This window comes from Spermophilus citellus (genome assembly GCF_964194105.1).
Source record: "Spermophilus citellus genome assembly, chromosome: 1".
Lineage (NCBI taxonomy): Eukaryota > Metazoa > Chordata > Mammalia > Rodentia > Sciuridae > Spermophilus > Spermophilus citellus.
The window spans coordinates 232,586,845-232,609,194 of record NC_138182.1 but is presented as its reverse complement, the minus strand read 5'-3'; the positions used below and the strand labels follow the sequence as shown (position 1 = coordinate 232,609,194).

The 22,350-nt window shown below is 38.1% G+C and overlaps 1 protein-coding gene across 2 annotated transcripts in view; it reads left to right on the top strand.

Moving 5' to 3' along the window:
- The window catches only part of PIK3R1 (phosphoinositide-3-kinase regulatory subunit 1), an 84,969-nt gene that overhangs the window by 35,863 nt on the left and 26,756 nt on the right, over positions 1-22,350 (top strand). For both annotated transcript variants that reach the window (XM_081289002.1, XM_081289003.1), the window contains 2 exons: positions 19,875-19,967; positions 20,438-20,512. In XM_081289002.1, coding sequence (XP_081145128.1) covers positions 19,875-19,967; positions 20,438-20,512 — 168 coding nt within the window. The remainder of the gene's footprint in view (positions 1-19,874; positions 19,968-20,437; positions 20,513-22,350) is intronic.

Genomic DNA, 22,350 nt, shown 5'->3' with positions numbered 1-22,350 from the left:
AGAAAAAAAACTGACTATGTGACAGGCTTTAGAAATTCTTTTTTTTTTTTTTTTCCTTTTTGGTACTGGGGATTGAACCCAGGAGTTCTTTACCACTGAACTACATTCCCAGCCCTTTTTATTCTTTATCTTTGAGACCGTTTGAGACTGTGTCTTGCTAGATTGCTGAAGCCAGCTGGCCTCCAACTTGGGATCCTTCTGCCTGAGCCTCCCAAGTCCCTGGGATTATAGACATGCACCACCATGCCTGCTTTGGCTGAAGAAATTGATGGTGAATAGGAATTCATCTACCTTGTTCCTTCTTCCTAAAAATACTAATTGTCTGTATTAATCTTTTTTTCCTCCTTAAATCAGTCATAATATGTCTGCTTTTTCCTTGAACAAATGTTTTGTTACTTTGGCTAAAGAATTAATGTCTGGTGCTATTCTTGCTTGTCAGTTTTACTTTAAAGTTAGTTTCACTTCTATCTTTGTATTTATACTTTGACCTGTGGTTTAACAATTTTCTAGTATGTTTCATGACACTTATCCTACATTTCAGACAAAGATTTATGTGTCCCATAGGGTTTAAGTTGGACTTGGAGCAAGAGTCAACTAGCAAATGAAATTATTCTGTCCTGTGAAAGGTTCCAGCCTTTTAAAAGTAGAGTCTGAGAAATAAAAAAAATTAAAAAAAAAATTCTTGGGAAGAAACTGGGTTTGTGAGTACTTGGCTAGAAATTTTAGGAAAGGAAAGAACATTTCCTCTGGCCTCAGGAGCACATTCAATGTGAAATATTACTGTTTTTAAAAGAGCCAAGCTTAAATTTATCTTTGGGTTATTTATTTGACTTGAAAATAAATGGATCTAGTCCTTATTAAGAATGTTCAGAATCCTATTTTAAATAAAATGGTATTTTACTAAGTTGGGTGAGAGGCTGCCAGCATGAGTTATTAATTGAAGCAGCTGGGACTTATAGAGGTGTTTGCAAATATCTACTGCGAGTTGGGGAATTGGTGAAATCTGGTACAAGTGAGTTCCAGCTGCACCCATTTGCCTCATTAGAGTTCTTTATGGTAAATGAGACACATGCTTCCTACGTGCTTTCATGTAGTCTGTACTCTGAGCACTTAAGTAAGCAGGTGGAAAGTTTATTCATTCAGAAAAATGAAAACGACCAACCATGGGCCCATCTATATCCACTCCAGGAAAGAGCTATTCAATATCTTCTTTATATTTTCCCATGGATCTCATTTTGGTTTTTGCATTTTAGTAATCTTTCCAGCATTGTGAATGATGTTTAAATGTTGATCTTTTGGTTATCAATGTGGACAGTAAATAATAATCTTCACACTCAAATATGATATAAATCAGTTGACCAATCAGTGTGGGAGCAAACTTCTGATGGTCCCTCTGTGAACTCCCTATTCATCCTGCAATCACCATATCTAGAGCTGGAACAAAGGAGACAGTCCTTAGAAATGAATGATTTTGCATCTATAACCAAAATATCATCTGTTTGGGTGCTTTATTATTTTATATGGTTAGTTCCCATCTCTTGTCCTCTCTTGCCATCCACTAGAATAGAACATCAAAGGTTTACTGAAAAGAAATTTGAGTCATGGGATTGAAGATTTGAAAAGCACCATAGGGATCATCTACTCCCATTTCTTATTCCCTCAAAAGCAAAAAATCTAAAAAAGATGCATGATGCTGTAGGACATTGGAATCTCTTCCCAAAGGAGACATCTTCTCAAGTCATTTTCATCTTAGATCTTTATCCAAAAGGGTTTCCCCCCAATTCCAGTGCTGGGGATTGAACCCCAGGGCCTCAAGTTAACTATGCAAAAAAAACACTCTACCACTGAGCTACACCCTCAGCCCCTGAGAAGGGGTGTTTTTACGCAGACTTTATTTTAGTGAAACCTTCAATAAAAGAAAAAAGACACAGTGTTGCGATTCTAAGGACCAGGTTGTGGTATGTACTCTGAATGTTGGTTTAATATATAAATCGCTCTTAATCTTGGAGCTGGTGTAAATGGACTGATAAGTGTTTTGGTCAGTCAGAAGTTGTAGCTTACTTTTTCCAATGTTGATATGATTCAAGGGAAGACACCCTTGGAAGTACTTAGCTGTGTTTTATATCCATAATCATGTTTAAGTTTTAAATTTTATATAATACAGGGAGGGGAGCAGATTGCATCAATACAGTCTTTTTCTTCTTCTTCAATGAGGCAAACAAAGCAGTATCTTAAATTAAATCAGGGCTTCCTGAGGTTCTGGAATCTTATTCCTAATTTCTCCACTGGGTAACCTCCAAATCCTTCTCTTGCCTTTGTCCCTAGTTAACACCAGTCAGGACATGAGCAAACAAGATGCTGCTCTGAGGCAGAATCTGCTGTGGAGGGAGCCTTCAAGGGGATTAAATCTGGAAAGACCTAGAACACTTTTAATCATTTGGGTTGCTTTAGAGTTTAATTTCTGAGACTTCTAAATGAGTGATGAAATTTTGCAGCATCTGCTTTTCTAAAATTACCAAAGGAGGATCGTTTCAATCCCTGATTTGCAAGGAAACCCCCCCCCCCCTTTTTTTCAGTCCTGTCAAAAATTTTATCAGATAAAGAATTTTTTCATGCCATGGATGGGGAAAAATAACTCATTCTTACTGATGAAGGGAAATGGGTATAGGAGCAAATGGTGGATTCAGAGTTTTTCCAGAGTCTTTGGAGATATTCATTCTTGACAAAGTTGTATACAAATGGTGTCATACCTGGGTCAGCCTCCAATGCAGCCTCTTACTTCAGCAATGTGGTAAACAAATGTCACTCACTTGTTACTTGCTTCTTCATGACCCAATAGATCAGGCATTAATTTGAAGTCATGCTCTGCAAAATAGTCCTTGGGAAAAATGGGTTAGTAATGGGGGTGGAAGAAAACCTTTCAGTTTTCATTTTAAGTCTCAGCCTCATTACTTTCTTAGTATTCTTTTACCATGCCAGTCTAACGTCAGCTTCACTGTGCTTCTTCTAAAGGGAGGAAATCAAAGGGTAAAAGTGAAAGATACTGGCTGTCAGTATGAAATGCCTACTTCCTATACAGCACTGGAATCCTATTGTTATTCATGGTTAGTGTAGGGGAGGGAGTATAACATGCAGAGTCATGATGTTCTTATGCCCTTTGGAGGATTATGCTTTGTGCAATTCCTAAAATGGGGTGATTATTTGGGATTTTGATGGGCAAGATATTGCATTTAAAAATGCTAGTAACACCTTCACAAACCGCAAAGGCCTGGGCTTTGCAGGTGGAGTAGCCGAGTACCTTTGTGGTGTGGTTTTATTATTTCTCTGAAGCACCTGCTTGCAAGGAGTGGGACCCTGAATTCATAAGGGTGGATTCACAGAAGTCTTTAAAACCAAATATCTGTTGATGCAAAATAGCACAGAGTTCAAAGCAACTTTGATTTCCCCAACTAGATGTTTTTCTGTTCTTTAATGAAAACAACCGACCACCCCACTCTGCTTTTCTCTTTGAGAAGTTGTTGTTTTTCTTTTGATCACACACATATTTGGTAATCTTTTAAGTGCTACATACATTAAGGTATCCTTGCTCCACTTCTTTTCCGCTGTGGCTTGAAGTTGATGGTCTTTGAAGCCCTAGCTGTGGTCATGGTTAGGCATCCTGAGCCATCTCTGGCCTCAGCTGTGCAGAGTTGACTGGAGTGTTTTAGTCGTCTTAACGTGACCCAGTCCAATGATCCATTCGTTTAAAAAGTTCTGAAGATCCACATATGTGGGCATTTGTTTTCAGGGAAGTTTGTAACTGAAATGGTATAATTAGAAGAATTTGGCTCAAGGCCTGTTAACATCACCACATGATATGTAAAGCAGAAAGCTTCACGGGTCCTTTACATTTCATAATTTCATTTTTTGTTTTCACATCAGTGTCAGATCCTCCTCAGAGAGGCTGGCTTTTGAATGAGGAAAGACCAGAGAGACCATAAGGGACTGAGCAGTCTCATAGACTGGAAAGGATGCTCATCAGGAGGAGGAGATAATGGAGAAAGAAAATTATTACCAAATTGGGGGAAATGGTTGGAAAGGATGATGCAGATGCTCTTGACAAGCCTCATGTTCTTCAGCTTTGCTGGGCCTGGTTGGGTTGAATGTTGGTACATTCACCTGCCAGTCGTGGCTTGGTGACCCAGGAAGCACAAGTGGGCAGTGGGTGGTACATTAGTACTTGTCCTATAGTACAGAATATCCTCCTCAGGTAGGGCCACTCCAGTGAGAGGGCAGATGTGCTTTATGGGGGCTTCCTTGGCCATAGTTGTTTTCTGTTCTACAGGGACCCAGGATGCTGTGTGGTTTAGTCTGAGGTGGAAACTGTGCACTCAGCCAAGCTCAGCTCACCCCCATATCTCATAGGCCTCTTCTTTTATTGTCTTTTTTTTTTTCCCTTTAGCATTTTAAATTATAAGTGCAAAAGGAAACATGGACAGTGGACAATAGGAGCTGCTGCTTCCTTAGAATTTCCCAAGACCCACAAATCTCACGCCTCCTGTGTAGCAGGAAACTGGCTGGAATGCAGGGATAACCATGGAGGTGTAACCCGTTTATCTAGAGCTGGTGTTCCTGATTTCATGTTGGTCATTTTGCCCCTTCAGCTTAATGTAGTCCTGATAGCCAGTTGGGATGGTTATACCTAGAATGTATTTTGTTCATCGATATGCTGCAAAATTATGTTCTCCTTCCTTTGTTAAACAATTTTAAGGGAGAACCTTAGTTCACATTTTCATTCATTGTATATAGCATTTTTTTTTACCCAGAAATCTTATTTCCAAAGAGATTCCATGTCTGTAATGTGAATTTCCTGTTTTCTCTTAGTTGTCTTTTCAAACATTTATTGCATATGGCATCTGCTACCCAGGAATTGACATTTCCAAAGGAGATTCCCTTGTGGATAATGTAATGCTCTATTCTTGTTGCCTTTCCTGAATGATAATTTTTATTATTATTAATGCCTTTTAGCCATTTATCATTGTTATCATATGATCTGAGTTGGAAACTGTTTGCTACTTCCAGTTTCTGCCACCCAGGAAAAACAACAACAACAAAAATAAAACACCTTATATTCAGAGAAAAACAATGGCAGCTTGGCTTTTTGAAGGCAACTCTCTCTTCTGGATATGAGCTGTGCCACTTACTGTTGCTTCGATGTGTCTAGTAGGAGATGGGTTGAAGCTTCACAGGCCTTCTGCTTGATCCCAGAGAGCACAGGCACCAAAAGCAAGAAAGACAATGGTTGATTGCATGAGGTATCACTGAAGGCCTCAGTTCCCTTCACAGCCTTTTATAGCTGGAGTCTGAGCCCAGAAGCATTCTTATTGTAACCAACACAGTTGAAAAAATAATTTTTTAAAAAAGAACACATTCATTAACCTATATATTTTTTTTAATCCATTCTATCCTTTCTTTTTTTCTTTCTGCTTTTTTAACCTGCATGTTCTAAAAAGGGAATGTGCTAGAGACTGGATTTGAGGATGCTGGGCTACAAAAACATACACTGTTGGACCATCCTGTTAAGGAAGATGGCTTCCTAAGGTGCCTGTGTCTGCTGCTTATGCTGGGTAGACATTTCTACCTCTACTCTTTTTATTGTAACTTTTGCTCATTTGTCTTGTAGGCAATATCAGACATGTTAATGACCTCTAATTTTATAAATAAAATTACTGCAGCCCATATTGTCCAGATGTGAACCTAAGCAGACCTAGAGTTTTTTGACTTAATAGCTGAATGATGCCAGCCTTCCCCTGGTAATTGAACCTTCTGTCATCTGCAGTCAGCAGACAGTCTGGAACAGGAGGCACACAGACACACTTCATGCTCATTTTAAGGAGAGCCAGGAGCAGATGGAGAGCCCTCAGATGCACCAATGTTATTAATCACACCATTTCTGAAGAGCCCACTTTACAGGCTTGCTTACTATGCCGACTCCAACCAGACACTGAGACGAACACTGTGAGACCCTACTAATAGCATTTGAGCAGGTTCTTAAGTTGTGAGGAACACTACTGCTCAGCTCCCAGTCAGCTCAGGCACAGTGCCTTCATGGGAGGAGTCAAGCTCCTCTTCTTGATGTGCAAACAGGACAAGAACACGGAACTCTCATTGAGGAATGTGGCTCCTCTCTTGCATGTGTTTATAATTTTGATTTCAAAGCTTACACATTCTCCAGATAACCAAACCACACTGAGGAGAAACAGAAGACCCCAAAAGTTGTGCCACTCGGTGTAGCGTTCACCAGCCACACATGAATGCCACCGGAGTCCTTGGAACATGGCTGCTATGAAATTGAGATATTCCACAAGTGTGAAATAAAACATATTAAATCTGCAAAATTTCTAGGTAAAGCTTTTTATTAATTATATGTTGAAATGATAGTATTTTGCATATGTAGGATGCTAAACAAAGGATTAAAAGGTTAAATTTTGCTTTTTTTAAACTTTGTAATGTGGCAGCAAGAAAATGGAAAATTAGATATGTGGTCGACATGTGGACCCCTCTATTTATAGAAAATCATCCTTCCTCTGAATTCCTGGTCCAAACTCTATTCGATGACTGTGTTATGCATTTTGTTTGATTTCTTTTCATGTGTAGTGGTGTTTTCTCTTCTATATTAATGGCCAGCTGGTAGAAGGTAGGACTATGGACACAGTTGGTCTCATTGTGATTTTCAAGAGTGAGGAGGGTTTGCTGTCACCAGGACTGGCAGGTTCTGTTCTCATTTGGTTGGCATAAATCAGGTATGCTAAATACTCTGTGAATATCTTAGTAAAAATACATTACATAGAGAAATAGGCCAGTTTTTTTTTTTTTTTAAAGTGACTGTTCTTGAGCTCTACTTCTTAGGTCTGTTCTTTGGCTAGAGGATTCTTTCTAACTTTATTATCTGGCTCTTGACAGTCCATTTCCCAAATATTTAATTAGTCCATTAGGATCCCTTGGAAGGGTGCTGCCTTTGTGGCCTCTAAACTCAATGACCTCTTGTCAGTTATATCCTGGCTGTGACTGGCACAGCTGTGTGAGCCTGGACAACCGACTTAACTTTTCTGAGCCTCACTTTTTCCTTCTTTAAAATGGGAATAATGATAGAACCATCCTCATGGTATTATAAAAGACTGTATTATTTTGGGGACTATGCCTAAAGTACATCAAAACATGAGTCACGATTATTGGCATCTTTATAGCAAGAGTCTTGAGGGCAGTCTTTAGTTTGTTTCTGATCTCATATAATTTGTTGTTATTTCCCACTACCATGTTTCCCCCTTCTGTTCATTGTTTTTGTTTTTGTTTTTTTTTAACTGGTGCTTTGTAGATACATATAAAAGTGAAATTCACTATGATATAGTCACAGATGTACATAGCAACAGTTTTGAGAATGTTCAAAGAATGAAATAACTGAATGACAAGTTATTCAGAGAGGAAAGAATAAACTTACCAAGATCTAGGTTTTTGGGGAACAGTAGTTTCCTTTGAGTGTCATGACTTCTAGGTAACCCCCTTTGGTGTTCTGTCACTGATGTTTCTACTCACTGGCTGAAGATCATGAGATAATTTTCTTCCCTACTTCCCATCTCTTAGAGCCCAGCAGTGCTATGCGTACATGGTCAAAAATCTAAAACCACCAAAAGGTATTTGCATTGAGAAGTGATTTAATTCAGAAAGTCTGAAGAAGGAGAACTGGGGAGAAATCTAACAAAGTATAAAGAGAAAGATCTATGGGTCCATGTAAACAAACAGTGTTTGCTTTGCCAAACACTGGTCAAGTGACCTTCAGGTGGTTGCTTCACCTCTCAGTCCTTCCTAACCACAAAATGAGATTGATGTGCTGTCATGACTAGAGGAAGGGCCCTAAGTGTCTAGTGTTGTGTCCAGGTCAGTGACCGTCCCCCACCCCCACATCCTTCGCCTGGCCAGCTTCCTGTTGCTTTGTCTCATGATCTTCCCTTCCTTCAAAATCATTATGCTTAGAAACGCATTAAAATCATTTTCTCTAATTTGTAGCATTCATGACTGTGGAATTAAGAACATAGGGCTGGTTGTCTTTCATTAGGTCTACCTACAGAGGTCAGAGGAATTTTGCAGTCCTTTTGAATTTACTGTTGATTCTGGCCAAATGAAAATTTATATCTAAGCTGAAAACACTTATTTGACCCTCCATGCTTCAGATTAGAAATTATAGGTGAATGAAACCTATGACATAAATGAATGCTGATACTGTCTCACTTTATTGAACTTTATTTATTCCCCCCACCCCACCACACTTGAAATTATTCATGCTTGGTGCCCACTCCAAATATCCTCTAATTTTTTTGCTGGAGTTGCAATGGCATGGTGACTATGAAGCATACAGTTATTTTAAAAGTAATCCATGATAACATGTAAATTTAATAATTTTGGATTGGCCATATGCTCTCCTTGACTTCCTCTCCAAATCAGAATTTAAGAAATAGAGGCTATTTTAGGACATCTAGCTAAACTTTGATGACTTCACTGATCTGCACAGTGAGGCCCAGTTGTTTCCCCCAAAGTTACCCAACCTGTTAGCAAAGCAATCTAGAGCACACTCCTCACCCATTGTCTAGTTTTTTTGTTTTTTTTTCCTACTGCTGCACAGTGGTTTTTTGATTATTTCCCATAGGACACAGTGACAATTGTGCCTAAATAAGATATTTAATCATACTTATTGTTTTTAAACAGAAGTCATAAGAAGGATGCAATTGTGCTATAGATCCATTTACTGGCTTTCTGTATAGGTTACACTAAATGGCCCCAAACAGTAGTAATTCATGAAGGAAAACAAATGGGTCATTAGAAGGTTGATGCAAAAAATGACCAACAGGGGGAAACCTAATACAACCTTTTGGGTTAATTCTTTAACCCCCCTTAAAAAAAAAAAAAAAAAAAATCACCCAAGCTCCTACTGGAGCCAACAAAAAACATCTGTTGTTTTATTTATAGCCACAATTTCTAAGAAGCATATTCTATAGCAGATGAAAAAGTAGTTGACAGCTCATAATTCACGGAGTTACTGAGGCCTGATCTGATAGAACAAAATGTACAAAACTCCCTCTTATGTTTCAGGGCCTATCACTTCCTTTTCAGCCGAATAGAGAAGTGACCCAGCGGAGAAGTGGAGCATAGATCGTGACTGTCGTTAGGAAAGAGGCAGCTCTGAGCTGATAATGCAGAAAGGAAGACCCCGCAGGGATAACGATTGCTTTCACCTTTGGGCCCTCTGTGGCCTGAGTCACGGGCACTTTTTCATTAACAACATCACAGGTATTTCCATTATAGAAAACCTACACTTTCTCACCATTCCCACTTTCAGCCAGGAAGTTTCCGCAGTGTTCTGTCTTCAGGTTGTTACCAGAGTACCTCTATCAAGAATCTCAAGTGTTGATTAAAATCACTGATTTTACAGTTACCTGAGTCCAGCTTAATCTTTCCCTCACTCCTTTCCTTTCACCAGTTAGCTCTAGTTCATATCAACAGAAGCACTTTACCCTATTGACTTTCAAGCAATTATTAGAATATGTCGCTTCTGAGATATCACCTGTTTGTCAGGTCATTTCTGACAATCAGATATGATCAGTGTATGTTTTATATTTTGCGTCAGTTCTATCTATAGCTCCTCCTGGATGTCTCAGTTAAAAAAAAAATAGATTGGTCTAGCACAAGTTACTTTTGATAACCAAGAACTGTTTATCATCCTGAGCTTTTTTTTTGATAATTTAATCAAAGGTCCAAATTGGCCCATTTAAAATTCTTAAAATCATACTAGAATAAATCCATGAATTTCCTTAGCTGAAGAGGTGAATAGTCTCCTGTTCTTGCACTGATGATCATGGTATCTTGTGAAATATGAGACTTTATTAGCACACCAGAATTAATCATCTCTGTCTGAGGTGGTGAAAGTATATTGCATCATTTCTTTAAAACTGTAACCCTTCACACGATTGTTAAAGGTTGTGTTTACTTTTACATTGAAATTGCTGTACCTTATATTATGTATAAATAGCTCAGTTCTATATTGGTGATTTTGAAAACTTTGGTAACTAGAAAAAGCTGACTGAACGCTCTCTCATGAATTACTTCTGCATTAGCTGGAGGAATTGTTAGTTCAGTATTTCCAGGCCCCTTGTCTTTCTCTTTTTTTTCCCCCTTTTTCTTCCTACTTCCACTCCCAGTTCATTTTTACTCCCCTGCCTCCCCAACTGGGACCCTTTAACTCCCTTCATATACCTCTTAAGATTTCATTTTGGAATCCTTGTAAATATAAATCACAAAATATATATTCTTAAAAGTTATTTGCAGGGTCCTTTCCCTACCTGATGATTAACCCAAAGAGTCTGTTATACCTTATTGGAAGTGATAAGTTGGCAGATTATTTTTAGATGAATAAAACCCATTACATCCTTGGGGAAGAATGTGCTTAGTTTAGCCTTATGAGAAAATATTTAATAAATGCTGTCCTGAAAATATTTAGCCTGGCTGAGTGGGCTGGCAAGAGTTCCATCCTGATAAAGCAGAAGTGATGGTGAGAAGCTGGCTGGACAGTACAAGCTCAAGTTGAACAAATGCCTGTCTTGTCATCATGGCTTGTGACTGTCACCAAATGCTTTTCCACTGGCATCCTGAAAAGATTTTTCAACCTCTTTTGGCTTTGTAACCTCCAGAGTGTTGTCATGCAGTCTGTCTGTCCCAGGAGGTAGACTAGATTCAAGGAGTGATTAATGTTGGCCTAGAGGTCAATTTGTTCTTTACAATCTCAGCTTTACCACTCTTAGTACTAGCATGACTTTAGGCGAATTATTTAACTTTTCTTAATCTGTTTCCTCATCTGTAAGAAGCGGGGCAGTTAAAACTCACAGGGTTATACAGATTAACTGAGATAAAGCACCGAGCATAGTTTCCATTGCAAAGTGTTCAATACATGGGAACCATCAGGAGGAGGAGAGGTAACTTGTAATTTCTCTCTACCTCCTTCCCAAACCACACTCCAAATTTAAGAAGCCAAGTCCTTGGCTGTAACATACTGTGGGACCTTGTTCACACCATTCCTCCCCACACAGTGGTACCCAGATGCACAGAGCTCTTTTCTCTGTTGATCCCTAATTAGGGAGGATATCAGACCTAATTCACTGTGACAGCTAGACCCTCGACTCATTCAGCATCATCTGCCCAACACAAGTTTAGATGTTTGATCACTGGAGTCCAGTGAAAGGCCAGCCTGTGAAGCCCAAGGCATGCAGGCATATGTTATCAGTATGAAAGTGTATCACAGATTCTGTCTCCCACAGTGATTTTCTCTGTGACTGGTAGGCTCATCCTTAATTCATGCTGCTTAAAATGTGGTCTGAGAACCATCAGGGCATTACTTGGGAGCTTATTGGAAATGCAGGATCTCAGACCCCACCCCACCCCAGGCCTTCTGAAGCAGGTTTATTTATACACACATGAAAGCTTCAGAAGCATGACCCAAAACCTGTACCCTTGGGAATATCTGACATTCAGAGAAGGTTTTACTAAATACCTATACAGTTTGTGTTTGATAATGACTTTTTGGTTAAGGTTTTCCCCCATCTTTGGGTATAGTTACTGATGCATTAGTTCAGGTTACCCTAGCATAGACTGGATGGCTGCAACCTCAGAAACATTTCTCACATTTCTACTGGCTGCATCTGAGGTTAGGGTATGAAAATGGTTGGGTTCTGGTGAGGCCTCTCTCCGTGGCCTGTAGATGGTTATCTTCCTGCTGGGTCCTTGCATGGGAAGAATGGGGAACAAGCTTTCTGATGTCTGTTTTTATAAGAGCACTAGTCCTATCACCAAGGTCCCAACTTTATGAGCTCATCTCAACTCAGTTATCTCCCAAAGGCTCTGTCTTGAAATAGCGTCACTTTGGATGGTAGGGCTTTGTGTGGGAGACATGATTCAGCCCACAGAAATTGACTTCTATGCCTTACTTTGAAATTCATTTAAAAAGATAAATATCTATCAGATTTATGACAAAATGTTAATTGCAGGAATCAAGGTGGAGGACATATGGGCATTCACTGAACAGTTCTTTCAACTTTTCAGTATGTTTAAAAATGTCAGAGAAAAAAAAGCCAGCTCTCTGTAGTTATTTAGAATGGAATCTGGTGGTTCTTTTTGCCTCTGATTTTCATCCAAGCTGTCTTAAAACTGCCTGTTCTATTCAGCTGGATCGGTTTTTCTCTTTGGCAGCTCTTCCCTCTCTCTTTGAGCTGTCTCCTTGGTCAGCCAATGCCTGCTGACCATCCTGTCAGTGAGGTTCCAGCCTGGATCCAACACCTCTGTCTGGGCTCCAGCAATATCTTTCTGTCCAGTCCCTTTCCTTACCCCAGCCTTCTCTCCATCAGGGGATCCTGCAATTGCTTTTGACATCAGGGTTCTCTGGTTTATTCTGTTTAAGCATTTACAACATTACAGTTTATAAGTTTGACTCTGAAATTTATGGTTAAGTCTGCATGGGAAAGAAGTGAGCGCCTCTGCCTCTGCAAGTTCGCCCCCAGTTAGAGATTGTGTGGTTCTCCTGGAGTGCTTCACCTCCTTCTGCTACCCATGGGGGTTCCCACTGCTTTGCTGTTTATAGTGTTGATTATCCACATGTAAAGGAGTTTGTGGTTAAGAAGAATGTATTTATTGACTTTCTTACTTGGGGAAGGGAATATGAACACTGTTATTATCAACTTGAACCCACTAGGAAGTATGATGGCTATTCCCTTATAGAATAGGATGAGCAGCATATATCTGTGTGGTAATAACACCTTCATTGTAATGTTCCCTTAAATTAGAGACCTTGACAGGAATTTTTGGGAAATGTGTCATAGGTTTCTTTTCTTGACTGTGACTCTTCTATTGTGATGGATGGAAGCCATGCTGAACTCATGTTTATGAGCTTTGTGACATTGGCCAAATGGCTTCATTTCTCTCATTTTAGTCCCCTTGCCTGTAAATTGAGGAAAATAAAGGCTATCCATCTCTGATCTGCTATGAAAAATAAAACCATGTCTGTAAAATAGTGTGGGGATGCACTCCTAGTTGATATAATATTCATTTATGCACTCAACAAACAGCAAGTGCCACTGTATATATGGTGTGTGTTCTTCCTTTCTTTCTGTTCTTTCTGAAGCTTCTGGGTCAGGTGTCATATGAAATCTTTCTGAGCCAACAGACCAGTTCAGATTCAACTACTTTTCTGGGTAGGGAGAGGGGAGGGGAATCCCTTTCTTCTCCATTTACCTCCTTCCCAGCATTTTAATTTGTTAAACACCATAAATTGTCATCTTTAAATCAGATTCCAATTTAGGTGATAAGAATCATAGTTAATTAGGCTACCTGTCAAAGATTAAGTGTAATCTTGCATTTCCTGATCTCTTTACTCCAAGGCTTTAGCCAAGGCCATCAGAAGAGAAGCCATAATGTCTGCTTATGCTTAATAAGAAGATCTTTGCCTGCCGTTTGTTTCTGATGTCAATCTGTTGTCTAGAAATAAAACCAGATGGGCAGAGGGTCTCACATCCCTGTCATTTGTTTTTAAGCTGTGGATCAGAAGAGATGAAGTGGCAGAAGATAAACTTGGAGATATTAAAGACTACTAACTTTGGGGTATCTGAAAAGATTTGCAGACTTCAAGTTTAAATCTGTTGGCAATTCCTTTAATTTCCTCCTACTAGTTATCTCTGAAAATAATGCAGTTATGTTTGAAGATTTATTTTCACATCTACTCTTTCTACTCCTATTTTCAGTTGCCCATACTTTTTTCTCTCTTCTCCTCATCCAAAAAAGTCCTTGTTTTCTGCCAAGCTTAATGTAATTTATTACATAATCATTCCTAGTTCATTTTTTTCTCCTCATTCAGAAAACTGGAGTCAAATAACTCAAAGAGGTTAGTATCACAGGAAAAGTGTAATAAATTGAAAATGATATTTGAGTTGACTTCTGAAAAAATATCGAATATTATAGAACAAAGGCAAAATATTAACATCTACTCTATCCAAGCTACTTCTAACATGCCTCCTTTAAAAAGTATCAAGAAGACTCTTGCTGTCTTAATTATAATTGTTTTTGTCTTAAAATTTGCCATTGTGATTAAGTATTTCAAAACATTGTTAGCAGTATTAATCAAGATTATATGAGTAATTCTAACATTGATAAGGATTATGCTATCTGTACACTGGAAGCTATACCTACCATATATATGTGTGTGTTATATTATACTCTAATTTATATGCATAAATTATATATGTACATACATATATAAGTTGTATATACAATACATGCACACATACATATATAATTTACTTAATCTTATTTTCTCATGTAATTACCATTTTGTAAATGAAAAAACTGGGGTCCAAGCTGACTGACTTCCCCACTATACTAAGAGCTACCATCAGGATTAACATGCAGACCTCTGGCTTCAAACCTATGACTTTTAATCACAAGCAATTATCAAGTGAGTACCAAAAATAAGGATCCATAGTTGGAGTTGTGCTTTGTTTTTGTTTTTTAGCGTCAAAGTACAGTGTTTAAGGTGGTGTTGCCTATAGAACTTACGAAGTTTAAAATTCAGGGTACTAACTAATGTAGGTATAAACTATAAATGTGTTTATAGGTTTATTTAGAAAAAGAATTGGGATTTGTTTAACTTTTGCCCATCAGAATATTTCATTTGAAGTCATGAAACAGATTATTTCAGGCAGAAACAAAGTTTTGATTCAGTGGCAGTTAGAAAGACTAACATCTTGATTTAATATTGATCCAAGTTTGCATATATAATTTCTGTGTATTTTGTGTTGCATTTTTAGAGGAAAGCAGCAAAATTTCACACACTTCCAAGCCGCTTCCATCAGGAATGAAATACTTGGCTGGGGCCATCTCTGGAGTCCCAGTGTTTCAGCTTAAACTTTCCACTTGGCCCTGCCAGGCACTAACTTTAAAATATCTCTTTTTAATGGAGAACGCCTCCAAAGGTGCAGCTGTGTGCTGGTTTCATCTTGCACTTCACAGCGGTGTTGGCACCGCTTAGTGCAAAGAATGCCACTCTCTCCCACACACTGCTGGTGCCCAAGGACTGTTGAGGCCTGTCCATGGTAGTGGTTTGGGAAGGCTTAAGTTTGAAAAGAAGGCTTTCTTCTGTTGCATATGATTGGCTGTCACCAGGATGGGTGGGTGGGTTGCGGGGGTGGTGGCATCAGTGGAAGATGCAGCCTCTGATGTGTCATCAAAGTTCTTTCTACAATTTGGTACACCTGGATCCCTGGTGATCTTGTCAATGTTGAAAATGATTCCTCCTTTCTTTTGAAATAGTGTGTGTGTCTCTGATTCACTACTCTTGGACCTTTTAGCTCTTCTTTCTTTATTTTTCCTTACCTGATACTGATTTCTTTTTGATCAAAAAAAAAAACAAAAAAAAAAAAATAAAGGGACAAACTCAATTAAGTGGACAAAAGGGGTTGGATTGTAGTAGTGGAATCTACAAATTCTGCCAGGTTCTTCAGAATGGACCTGGTTCTCCAGACTTTAGATAATGTGCTACAGCTGCCTTCAAAACCAAAATGCAGTTCTTATTCTGGTATAAAAATCATGCTAGCAGATGAAATCCAATGAGAATTTATATGTAAACTTTAGAAGGATCACACTTTGTCAATTTGTGTTTTACTTATAACTCTACCCTATATATTTTATATTTTTATTCCAATTATGTTTTGGTTTATCAATTTGTAGATGTGATACTTTATTATGAACTTGTCAAAGAACAACTTACCAAGTTTGGTAATTCCTAAAATTGCCATTTCCCATTAAAATCCCTTAAAATGAAATTTATGAAAAAAATATAGACCTACCTTTATGTTTCCCGTCTGTTACATATGCTGATAGGGTAGTGTTTGTTTTGTTCAGTATAAGAGAAGTATTTGTGGGAAAGGATCCTTTTGTGAACTAAACATCCACTTAGCAACAGAAATGGTTTATAGTTTATCAAAGAAAATGAAAGGGTATACACTTTCATATTAGAGTGTTTTTAAATTTTACAATGCTTTTAAATGTTTTTAAATTTTACAATGGAATGAAAGGAATAATTGATTTTAGGATTCTTGTAAGAATATTTTACTTTAGAATATCTTTTAGAGTTTTGATTAATTCTGATGCCAAAGTTAGTGAAATGAACTTACAAACTTCTTGGGTAGGGCTGCCATATTCCCTATGTCTAAATATTTCATAGGGGAAGTGGACTGAATCACTGATATTGTACTAGGGAATAGGAAATCCTTGAATTGTTTTTTTTTTTTTTTTAATCATCTCTTGTAAATTTTACTTTTCAAACTCCCATTTTAAAATCTTGATCAGCTATAGTAATTCATGCCTTTGAACAATAAACTTTTTAATATTAAAATTCAATATATTACAAAAAGAGCTCTACCTTCCATATGTGTGTCAATTTTTTTTCTTTATTAGATAATCTGACGGCAGTATGAAATACTCTCAGTGACCTCACAATGGTTTCAGAAACTTCATAAAACTCCAGTATAAGTAAAACAAATGCTATTGTGTAGCTCAGGATAAGTGCAGGTAAACTAATATCATGGACAAAAAAAGCATGGGGGGGCTGGGGATGTGGCTCAAGTGGTAGCGCCATTGCCTGGCATGCATGCGGCCCAGGTTCTATCCTCAGCACCACATACAAACAAAGATGTTGTGTCCGCCGAAAACTAAAAAATAAATGTTAAAAAATTCTCTCTCTCACTCTCTCTTTAAAAAAAAAAAAAAAAAAGCATGGGAAGAATAAAGAAAGTAAGCTTTTGCTTTTTAAAAATGTCTTCAGTTCAAGTGAAGAGAGAAGGGTGGAAACCTGCAGGTAGCATTTGCCAACCCAGCACTAGAACAACTGTCGGGTGCACATTTCAATCACAATTAGATGAAATTTTTAATTATCGTTTAATTTAACTTTCATATTTGCCTTCAGAAATGATCATGTTGATAAGATTCTGGAAGGAGATAAGGCTTTATTAAGTAATTCCATTTTTAGTGCCAGCGTAGAATTTTTTTTCCATTTAAAAAAATGCTAATTTATGAGAGAAAGGAAAGCAGAATCAGCCTGTCAGTTGCATAAGTGTTGTGTGGGTATGTGTATTGTATATTCACTAATCCATCTTCAGTTTTCTGAATTTGGGAGTGTGCTCAGATCTGTTGGTTTGATAGAGCTAAGTACATACTCAGTAGCATTTCTCTATACCATTTCCCTACCTTTACGTTTCCCTTCTGTTACATATGCTGATAGAGTAGGGTTTGTTTTGCTCACTATAAAAATAAAGTATTTGTGGGAAAGGATCCTTTTGTGAACTGAACATCCACTTAGGCCAACAGAAATGGTTTATTGTTTATCAAAGAAAATGAAAGGGTATACACTTTCATATTAGAGTGTTTTTAAATTTTACAACACTTTTAACTAAAAAGACTGAAACTTTAAAGACGTTTGTATTTTGAGTGCTTATCAGATACATTCACATTTTAACATTTAGAAACTTGGAGATACCATTAATGGATTTTTTTTTTCAGGAGAATCATCTGCATGGATTTTTTTTTTTTAATCAAAAATAGTAAGTCCTAGGGCTGGGGCTGTAGCTCAGTGGCAGAGTGCTTGCCTAGCATGTGTAAGGCACTGGGTTTGAACATTAGCAACACATAAAAAACTAAACAAATAAAGGCATGCTGTCCATCTACAACTATACAATAATTTTTTAAATTAGTAAATCCTAAAACTTATTACTCCATATAGCTACTAGCCCCATTCCTGGACATTCTAATTCTGGGGATGTAGTGCATCCTGGGAATCTGCATTCCATAATGTTCTCCAGGTGGTGATCAGTGTTAGGAGAGCTGAGGTTCCCACCCATCTCTCTGAATGGTGCCTGTTAATGGCATTACCTGTTTTGCCTTTATGTTCTAACCAAAAGGTGTTAGAGTGATTTTGCAGTTGTTTAAAGTGACCCAAGAAACTGGTGACCTTTTAAGGGCCTCAAGTCCAAATACTGATTAGCCCTGTGTCAGGATGCTATCTCAGAGATAGCACACAATGACTCAGAAATCTTTCATCTGTCATTGATGATATTTTCCCTTATGCAGGATACCAGACTGTACCCTCTGATATTGTGGTCACTAGTTGCATGTTGGTATTTCAATCTAAATCAATTAAAATTAAGAATTCAGTCCCTGGATTTTGTAATGGCTACATTTTAAGTGCTTAGTAGCCACTACGACTAGTTGCTGCTTTATTAAGAGCACAGCTATAGAAATGTTTTCATCATTGCAGAAAAGTTTTATCAGACAGCACAGCTATAGGATTTTCCTCCTGTTATAATTTAGCTCTTCTCATTTTATCCTGAGTTGTAGCAATGGCTGATAGAGATAGGTGCAAAATCATATATGATGTCTGTTATAGGACATAGTACAATCTTCAAGGATCTTAAACCAGAGTGTTTAGGATTTGCAACATAATTTACTTAAATCATTCTTAGTTCTGAGGTCAAAATTTAGTGACACAACTGTATTTTTGAATCATGAATCTGTCATTAACTCTTAACTAACATTAATTCTTAGTACTTGATATATGGGCTTAATCAGAAATCTGCTTAACCAGGTACATAGTTCTAAAGAATTATACCATTAAAATCTCACTGAAACAAAATTGCAACTATTTAGTCTTTCTTAGATTATATGAACTATTCCTAGGTCAGAGTGCAAAATGTAGATTTTACTTGTCTAAAGTTATTTATAGATGTCTAATAAGTAGGTTGCACAGATAGACATTTTCTTAAAGACTGTCACCCATATTTTGAAGTTTGAAAAAATTCAGGTGAATATATTCAGCGCCCTCTTCTGGCATATTTTGAGAAAATTATTTTTACTTTAAAACTTTTGTGGTTTTTTTGGAGTAATAATACAGCCATCAGTGTAATATCATAAAAAAATTGTTCGTGAATGTCATTCAATCAGATTTATCTGTGTCATTACAATTGGTAAAACATACAAATCATACAAATAAAGCATGGAGAAACAGCTTATCAAAGCTTCACAGTTCTTAAACTACTAACTGCCCAAAATATATGTAAGCAAATAAGGGCTTTGACAGCAATAACACAGGGACTTAATTTGATGTCAAGTGGACAGTGATCATTTGTATTGGCTTGCAGCCACTCCTTGCATTTGTGGGGTTTGAGGTGGAGTGCAAAAAGATGCCCAAGTACCCTGAGTCTAAATATTTTAGTTAGAAATCATGCTAACATTCAACAGAATCTCATCTGTTTCCCCTCTGGATAAGGATTGTTTCATAATAACCAGGAGGCCAGTTTGAATTTCTTAGGCTCCTCAGAATACTGCTCCAGAGCAGGGTGATACAGGGAGAGCATGAGCCCGGCTCCTCTCTGGCTTATCCTGCTCATCCAAACTCCAGTCCCGCCCTAGACCCCTGCCAGATTCAGCCCACCTCTGAATTCTGGGGTGCACCTGAACATGGAAGGTTCAGGAGTCCTGGGGAGAATGCCCTAGGGAGAGAGGTCTTAAGAGATCATGTGGCTGGGAATCATAGGATTCTAGTCTGGTACTCTGAATATATCCTAGGAGAAAAGAAATGGGCATTTCCCCTAGCCCTGAAAGTGTACAGCCTGAGGTGGGGGTCTCTCTTACTTGGACCTAAGTTTGCTACTGTCAAATGTAATTAAATTATATTTAAAATAGTCTTTATTTGTGGTCTAATGTGTTTGATTCTCCTAAATTAAATATAATTGTGGGATTTTGTTTGTTTGCAGCTTTGACCCTTCCGGATCTGGCAGAACAATTTGCCCCTCCTGACATTGCCCCTCCTCTCCTCATCAAGCTCGTGGAAGCCATTGAAAAGAAAGGTAACCAGACTGCTAGAGGTTGTCAGTTCACTTGTTGAGACCCTTATTTCATGGATACCACAATTTATGTGTATTTCTGGGACATTTATTAAATAAATTTCTTACTACCTGAAATATGAAGATACTTTGCTAGACCCCCCCCTCCCCCCCAGCTATTTAGGTGTCTTTACTGGGGAAATAATCTTGGCCTGTGATTTCTAGCTCTAGGTTAACATGTAGTTTACTGTATGGAAACTCTTATGTATTCCATAATTTAATAAACATGATTAACTTGCTTCTTAGTGGCCAGCTGGTTTTGCCAAAATTATTGACATGCTAGATAAGATTAATAGTAGGAGTTGACTTCCAAGAATGTTTGGTACACATCTAGAATAGATACAGCATGGAAACTGGAATGTCTTTCTGGCAGAAGGCTCACAGGTTCTCCAGAGAGCTGTGTTTGGCATACATGGTTCTGTTTTGTGCCCTAGGTCTGGAATGTTCGACTCTATACAGAACACAAAGCTCCAGCAACCCTGCAGAATTACGACAGCTTCTTGATTGTGGTGAGTGTCACAGAGCTACACATGCAAATGGGACATGGTAGGTCTCACCTTGCTGCTTCAGGTAATGCACACACACACACACACACACACACACACACACACACACACACACTCTGACATTGCCCCTTTGAAGGGAACTCAAATCATGCACAGTTCCCTCCACCCTATTGTGTTAACAGTATAAACCAGTATGAACCTTTGATGTTTGTCTCCCTGAGTTGGGGTGTGTGTACACCTGCCTGCTGGCATGTTGACCATCATCACAGCCATGGGCCCCTGCATTCTCCAAGAATTACAGAGAAGAGAAATGACCTTGGGATTTCTCTGGCTCTGCACATCTACCATCTTTCCTTGACTTTTCTGTTGGCCACATTAAACCCATCTGGATCAGCTAAACAGTGTTTATATGAGGGTGTCCCATCTGACATCCTCTTCCTTTCATTCCCCTTTCTTTCTTCTTTTCCTCTCCCCACCCACTGCCCCATCTGGCTGGCTGACGTACTATTTTCCTTTCTTGCTTGCTCGGTTTTTCATGCATACATACATGCATCAAGTAACAGAATGATATTGATTGTTTTATTCAGTCACGTACTGGCAAATCAACTCTCTGGAAAGAAGCCCTGGTTTGTAACATCTGCCCATTTCTGTGGCATAAATATCCCCACTGTGGTTGATTTCAAGCTAACCAACGTGATGTCACTGAATGTGGAGCTGGGGAGAATTGAGGACAGTTGGCGCCTAAGAGCCAGGACAAACCAGCGCCAGCACACCATTGGGCAAGTGACACCAATTCAGCCAAGTGGTGGCTTTATATTTGCTTACTCCCTCCTTTGCCATAAAGGAAAAAAAACTGTACAATTGGTTTACTTGCTGTCATTTACATGGATAATTTTCTCATGTCAACTTCTATAATATCTCAAGTCCTTTATTCCCTCATGGTATATTTATTCTTTTTAGAAAGACACTTTTCAATCTCACATGATATTTCAACTGAATTTGAATGCTTGAACCAAAAAAAAAAAAAAAAGAGTAAAACTCGGTCCTAAATGAAGCTTCTTAGAAGTACAACTGTACAGGACTGCTTATGTGGTGGTATTTAGTAAATGAGAATTGAAATTTAAGGCAGCTTCAGAATAAGCTGACTTAGGAAAATTTTTTTAAAAGATGTTTCTTGGAGAAAAGAATGAAACCAGTTCTTTTTTTTTTTTTTTTAAGTTGTCAATGGCCCTTTATTTTAGTTATTTATATGCAGTGCTGAGAATCAAACCCAGTGCTTCACACAAGCTAGGCAAGTACTCTACCACTGCGCTAACTACAAACTCAGCCCAAGTCTAATTCTTCATCAATAAATATTTTCACTTAAAATGTACTGCACAAATGTTTTGACATTTTTTTGAAAAAAAAATTGTTTAAATTGTATTTCCCCTTTGTACCTGGAAATCAGCCTTGAACGTACAGTGCAAATCCTCTTTGCTGCTATGTCTTCTATACTTCCCACAGAGTAGGTCATTACAAGTTGTTTGGCAGAAAATTCAAGGTGAAAAGACTTGTTTTTCTGTATTTCCAACAATATTACCAGTGTATTAAGGAAACAATGAATTTTGTCCCCAACCAATTGACATAGAGATAAGTGTTCTGGTCAGAAAGTTGGTCAAATTGAACATGTTAAAAGTCACAGGAAATGTTTAGACCTCAGAAACTGATGAAATAGTGGTTAGGTTTTTAAATGTGACCGATACAAAATGATGCACATTCGCTTAAAAAAAATTCACACCACCTTGAGATGGTGTAAACAACCAAGATTCACGTCAACAATGTATTTTGACTGACAGTTTTCC